Source organism: Petaurus breviceps, unplaced genomic scaffold (genome assembly GCF_028583685.1).
Source record: "Petaurus breviceps papuanus isolate PSGF00001 unplaced genomic scaffold, PetGlider_PUasm1.0 38, whole genome shotgun sequence".
Classification (NCBI taxonomy): domain Eukaryota; kingdom Metazoa; phylum Chordata; class Mammalia; order Diprotodontia; family Petauridae; genus Petaurus; species Petaurus breviceps.
Window position 1 is genome coordinate 38,105,260 of NW_027186304.1, and position 6,970 is coordinate 38,112,229.

The window sequence follows — 6,970 nt, forward strand, 5'->3', positions numbered from 1 at the left end:
AAAAGGTTGCTGGTTTAGGAAATCAGTAAGGCTGATGGCAAAGGAAAGGGTCTCGCTTGCATTACCAGGCCTGAATTGGAGTTGGTTAATTTCTTTTGTTACTCTTTAGAATCCACTTACATTTGTACAGCAACTTTTAATTTTCATAGTATGTGAACATATGTGCTCTCGTCTGATGCTCCTAACAGCTCAGTGAAGCATGTAGGGCATATCTTATAGATAATACGACAAATGGTAAAAGATTTTCTCTACCCCCTGAGCATGTCCTGTTTCAGACATTAAGAGGACACTATTACCTTATGTTTCTTTCATTTCATTCCTGATAGGGGAGAGGTCTCTCCAGTGTAACCATGATTGTTGAAGTGTTTTTATGATCTTTAGGCATGGGAGCATTTTTCTTGTGAGTTATATATGTATGAGGGCTTGGGGAAGTAGGGTATAGACAGAGAGAAGAAGGCTAATTGTCCTATAGTCTGGAAAACTTTCCAAAGGGGCACTGAGGAATGGACTAAACATTTACTAAGTGCCTGCTATGTGTAGCTAGGTGGTGCAGGAGATAGAGTGCTGGACCTGAAGTCAGGAAGACTCATCTTTCTAAGTTCAAATCCAGCCTCAGGCACTTACTAGCTATGTGACCTGGGCAAGTCACTTAACCCTGTTTGCTTCAGTTTCTTCATCCGAGCTGGAAAAGGAAATGGCAAGAAAACTCCCAATAAGATTACCAAGAATTGGACACAACTGAAAGAACAAAATGTGCAAGGCACTGTATTTAGCACATTATAATTATTATTTCATTTGATAATGGAGGGAGGGCTAGGGATCCTATGGGTATGTGGGTAGCTGGCCTACCATCATTAATGCCATTAATGAGAAATCCTGTAAGAGTGGGAGGGGACCAGGTTGAATTGTAACTTCTATGCACTATGAGGTGTGGGGGGGGGTGGGGGATAGACTGGGCTTCCTGATTAGACTGAAGTTGGAATGAGTTTTTATTGCTCCTGGTCATTTGGATTTAAGCCATAATTCTGGCCTTGCTGATTTTATTAAGTTGAATATCTTCACAACTACTTGAGTTTGAACTTGGCCTTTTGTTTGTGATTTTTTTTTGCATTGATTAACTTTCTACCATTTGTTCAGTTGTTTTTCAGTCATGTTCACTTAATCTTGGAAACCAGTTTCCTGATGAATAAGAGAGCTGATTGTGGTTCAGTCTTGTCTTACTCTTTGTGACCCCATCTGGGATTTTCTTGGCAAAGATACTGAACTGGTTTGCCATTTCTTGCTCTAGCTCATTTTACAGATGAGGAAACTGAGGCCAACAGGGTTAAGTGACTTGCCCAGGGTCACACAGCTAGTAAGTGTCTGAGCCCAGATTTGAACTCAGGAAGATGAGTTTTTCTGACCTCAGGACTGGCACTCTATCACCTGCACCACCTAGCTGCCCTTTCTATTGGTGGCACAAATGTGAAGTCATGACCTCTCACAATCTCTGAACTTCCTGTAGGGATGAATATAATGGATTTATCCTTCAATACAGGTCATGTGTGTTACAGTGATAAAGCACTAGTCCTCACTGATTATGGGGAGGAGGGTTGGCCTTTCCTATTAGCAGATGAGAAATCTAGGCAGTTGTCAAAGTCGAAGTCTGAGTGTTGACATATAAAAGAAAGTCCTGTTAATACTGGGTAATTCTGCTGAAAAGGCAGTAAGTTATGGTTTTGTCAGGAAACTCTGACAGTTTTTAGCCAGAAAAATAAAGTCATGTCATTAAATGATTAGAAGTCTTCAGCATGATTATTAAAAAAAGATTAAATAAACAATCCTCTTTTCCAATTCAAAAACTGCTGCTGACAAGATTGTTCTCATTGGCCTACCTGAAGCTACACCTGCTCCATAATAATTGCCATAATAATTTGGAAAAACTGAGAGAGGGCCATCAGTGTGGGCAGCCCCACTGTACAAGCAATATATTCGTGCCTTGCTTTAAGCAATTCAGTTTAGGAAAATCCTCATGTGATAACAGTTCACAATTATACTCTGCCTTTTGCAAAACTCTTTCCTCACGACAACCCAGTGAGGTAAGTAGAGGTAGAATTATTATACCCATTGTATAAATGAAGAAAGTGAGGCTCACAGAAGACACTGTGGTGTGGCAGAAAGAACACTAGATTTGGAATCAGAGGTTCTGGGTTCAAAACCTGCCTAAGATATTTACTAGCTGTGTAACCCTGACAAGTTGCTTAACCTCTCTCAGCCTCAATTTTCCCATCTGTAAAATGGGGATAATAACAGCACCTACAACACATGGTTTTTATCTTATTACCAAATAAGATACTGTATGTAAAGCACTATTTAACTTATGTAAATCTTAGCTATTATAATAGCTCAGGTCTCAGGTCCTCATCCATAAAATGAGGGGATTGGACTGGTGGTTTCTCTGCCACATCTGAATCCTGTGATCCCCGTGGAGTGACACAAACAAAGGGATAGTAAAGCGCCAGAGCTATGATTTCATGGCAGATAAATTAGATGAATTAGGGAGTGATTAATTGCTTTATCAAAGGCTTCACAGTAGGATTATTTTTTAATAGAAAGTCTCCCCAGGGACTTGGAGCAGCTGGGTGGGGCAGTGGATAGAGCATTGGGCCTGGAATCAGGAAGACTCATCTTCATGAATTCAAATCTGGCCTCAGACATTTACTAGCTGTGTGACCCTGGACAAGTCACTTCACCCTGTTTGCCTCAGTTTCCTCACTTGTAAAATGAGCTGGAGAAGGAAAAGCCAAACCATTCCAGTATCTTTGCCAAGAAAACCCCAAATGGGGCCACCAAGAGTTAGACATGACTGAAAGCAATTCAACAGCAAGAGATTTCCCATCTTCCAACCCCTACATTTAAAATGGGATACAATTTACAAATAAATAAATAGCCTCACATTTGACTTAAAACTTTTCAGGAACGGAGCTGTTGCATAAAGCAAGGGCCACCTGTAATCTAACTACTGTTTGTGGTGGTGAGATTGCTCACAGGGAAGAGGGGAAGAAAACAGGAGGAGGGAGTGGCCAAAGTGGGCTGAGCACTGGGGGCTGGGGGCTGGGAGGGGGAGTTGGTTTGTGGATGCATACTCAAACCTGTATGTTCATCTCTGTTCTCTTTTAGTATTACTACAGCATAAAGGACATCAGCATTGGTGGAAGGTGTGTCTGCAATGGTCATGCGGAAGTGTGCAGGGCCAAAGGTCCTGAAAACCTGTAAGTGCATTGCATGTGGTGGCCTCTCCTTCCTCTAAACCAAGGGTTCTTAACTTGTTGGTTATAAACCATCAAAAAATGGAGATAATTATTTCAATACAATAGGATCAAATGAGATATTGATAGGAGTTTAATAAATGCTTATTTGCCTCTATTCTTTTTATCCCATGCATTTCATTTTATGCATTTAGACTATTCTTCTGTGAAGTGATCCACAAGCTTCATCAGATAGCCAAAGTGATCCAGGACACAAAGAAGGTTAGGAAACCCTGCTCCAAAGTGAGCCAGTTGTGACAGGGCTGGCTATTTCAAAGAATCAGTGTATTTATCACATTATGCAAATAGTTCCAAGCAAGGAAATAAAGAGGATTATTTTTAAAACTACGTAATCATGCCATGACAGAGCAATAGGTTGCCAGTGTTTTTAAAGCTTCTGTGTTGTTAATGTGCCCTTGGAGCAGAGAAAAGAATTTGTATTTAAGGAGCTAAAATGGCTTGGACATTAGATATGCAAATCTTTTTTTCCCCTTAACATTCCATTTTGTGTTTCAAAAGTATGTAATTTCTTTTTTTTTGGAGGGCAATTGGGGTTAAGTGAATTGCCCAAGGTCACATGGCTAGTAAGTGTTAAGTGTCTGAGGCTGAATTTGAACTCAGGTCCTCCTGACTTCAAGGCTGGTGCTCTATTCACTGCGCCACCTAGCTGCCCCCAAAAGTATGTCATTTCTAAAGAGTTACACAGAACAATTATTTTTGGTAATAAAAAACTGACCTAGGTTTATACAAATAAAGTAAATCTTATATATTTCAGAGTTCTAGACATGTGCTTCCATCTGTATAGAAATTCCCATCAGCAGTTCAGACCAGCAGCTTGTCATTTTAGAGAAAACTGAAAACACTGAGTAATTTATCCAATTTTATAGCTAGTACATACCACATGCAGGATCCAAACCTGGTTTTACTCACTCCAAGGGTAGTTTGTTATCCATTGTGACACACTACCTTATAATCTCGTATATAGGTGGGATAAATAGCTACCTAAACAATAGAAATTGATGGGAATGAAGAAGCACCTTTAGTTAAAAAAATCTCCCCCATCAGCTTGAAATTATCAACCCTCCAGGGCTCATCTCCAGTCTTGACCTATGTCTTGCCACTGAAGCCAGATGGCTCTGGAGGAGAGAGTGAGGCTGGTGACTTTGTACAACCCTGCCTCATTAAATCCAGTTTACGTGCAAGTCATGGCATCACGTCCATGATGTCATGGTCCTCTTGGAGAATGAAGGACAAACAACAATCTTCAACCCTCCTCAAGGGTTAAAACATTGTTTTCTGGGGGAAAAAATCCCCACCCATTCCCTGATCTCTTTATCTTATCAATCCTTTGCCACCTATGATTACCATTAATATTTATGTTCTTTCTGATTCTGAATACCAAGGAACAGAAACACAGCCAAATCCACCACTAATAAATCGGGTTTATTAATAGCAGACAAAGCACTGACTCGTGAAAAAGGATATGAGACACATGTTTCAGTCTCACTGCCCCCTGTGAGTCCCAGGCTTGTTGGTTCTGGGAAATGAAGCTGGATGTGTAATTTAGGAAATCAGCTCTGTCCTGAACTGCAGACAAAGTTGGAGTGCCCCAAAGGGAGTTGGGCCTGTCAGGTTTTATACTGAGGTAGGCAAAGGCAACTAGAGACCTTTACAAATACACCAGTATAGGGTTTTTAGAATATAGGAGCTCGTAAGTACATGAGTCCTGAGAATGATGAGGAGAAGCAAAGGGGTCACAAAGGTTGATAGAATCCCTTTGGTATCAGGGGAGGCACTTATAGTGAGAAAACTGAGATCCTGAGGGATTATGACTTATCCCAAGTCACATAGGTAATAAGCATTCAAGGTGGTCTTTGAACGCTGACCTTCTGACTCCATTGCACCATACTGTTTAGGGGACATCTATGCAAAGATTTCTTAAAACAGCAAACATTGAGCATATGACAGTACTGGGCATGGTATTGAATACTTACTCAATAAATATCATGCCCATTTTTCAATTAAGCATAAAATATTTTGTTAAATAATTTTTATTAATGAGATGAAGGCAACTTTAGGACACCAAAAACAGCATCTAGGAAAAGGTTCGTAATCTTTTTGTGTCATGGACCCCATGACAGTCTGATGAAGCCTCTGGACTCCTTCTCAGGAAGTCTTTCAATGCACAGAGTAAAATACATCGGATTACAAAGGAAACCAAGGATACTGAAGTGTAGTTATCAAAATATTTAAGGAACAAGTTAAATGTTGGAAATTTCCAGATCATGGTTCCCATCTTCTTTTGAGGTAATCAAGTGAATCTATTTTCTCCTATATCCCACCGAGTAACCCACAGACCACAGAGACTTATTTTTATTTTTCAGAAGCATCTGTGTTGTACAAAACAAGATATAACTGAATGTAGGTAGCTTTTGTGATAGCTAAATTGGTAGACCAAAGATGATAAAAGGATGGGGGAAGAAAGAAATTAGAGTCTTGCCTATTTGCCTCTTGAAGAAAACTCAGACTTTTGCTCTTAAGTTACTGCATGTTTGTTAGAATGGTTCCTGGGAGCAACATCTCAGTAGTGAAAATAATTTTTTCCCTGACTTTTTGTAAAACTGAGCACAAGATATGGATTAAGGACATAAAAACCCCACTTGCCTTTCTTACATAAATTTGTGAAATGGTATTGTAAAAATGTCTTTGGAATGTTAGTATGTGTTTACCATGTTCATTTTTATTTGCTAGAATAACATGCAGGAAGTACTTCCCTTTCCTTGAATGTCTTCCAAAGAGTGAAACTGATTTTCTCCCAACACCCAGGTTTCAGTGTGAATGCCAGCACAATACCTGTGGGGAGAGCTGTGGTCACTGCTGTGCTGGCTACAACCAGAAGCAGTGGCAGCCGGCAACAGCTGAGAGGACCAATGAATGTGAAGGTAAAGTGGGAAGAAAGGGCTAATAGGAAGTATCTTTTTCAGTTTTTTTTCTTAAATTTTATTTTTTTGGCTAATCAGTATTTATTTTCTCTCCCTCCCAAATGTGCCAGAACTTATACATGCAAGGGAGTATTGTTAGCCTTCAAAGCAGTCACCTTGGGAGACAATCCACTTATTTAATGATGCTATCAGAGTTCTGAACATTTTTGGATCTCCTTTTGGAACTGCCTTCAGAACCTGCAGTAGTTGTTAAACGAATGAATAAATGATTTGTTTCAATGATGGCAAATCTTTGCCCTTCAAGAGTGTATTTAATTTTTAGGAGTTACATCAACCAGAATAAAATTTGTTACACAGTGCATGTTCAATCTAGGTGATTCTGGGTTTGGTTAAAAAACAAAGCAAAACAAGATGTGAGTTTAAAGTAACAAAGTTGATTTCCTTTTGTGGTTTCTAATCTCTCTCAGAGGGCTGTTCTACAAGAGGAGTTCCCAGCATTTTGACCAATTCATTCCAACAAATCAGCATCTATTAATCACTCGTGTGCCAGACATTTTGCCACGCACGGGGATAAAAAGGCAAAAATGAAACAATCTCTCCTTATTTTACTGGATCAGCCTCACTACACTGAAAATATATCCTCCCAAGGTGGTTCCTTCAAAGGACATCTATCTATCATCTATCTATCTATCTATCTATCTATCTATCTATCTATCTATCTATCTATCTATCTATCTATCT

General features: G+C 39.6%; 1 protein-coding gene across 2 annotated transcripts in view; it reads left to right on the forward strand.

Moving 5' to 3' along the window:
* Nucleotides 1–6,970, forward strand: part of LAMA3 (laminin subunit alpha 3) — a 343,942-nt gene that overhangs the window by 83,076 nt on the left and 253,896 nt on the right. For both annotated transcript variants that reach the window (XM_069099797.1, XM_069099798.1), the window contains exons 6-7: nucleotides 3,160–3,251; nucleotides 6,114–6,229. In XM_069099797.1, coding sequence (XP_068955898.1) covers nucleotides 3,160–3,251; nucleotides 6,114–6,229 — 208 coding nt within the window. The remainder of the gene's footprint in view (nucleotides 1–3,159; nucleotides 3,252–6,113; nucleotides 6,230–6,970) is intronic.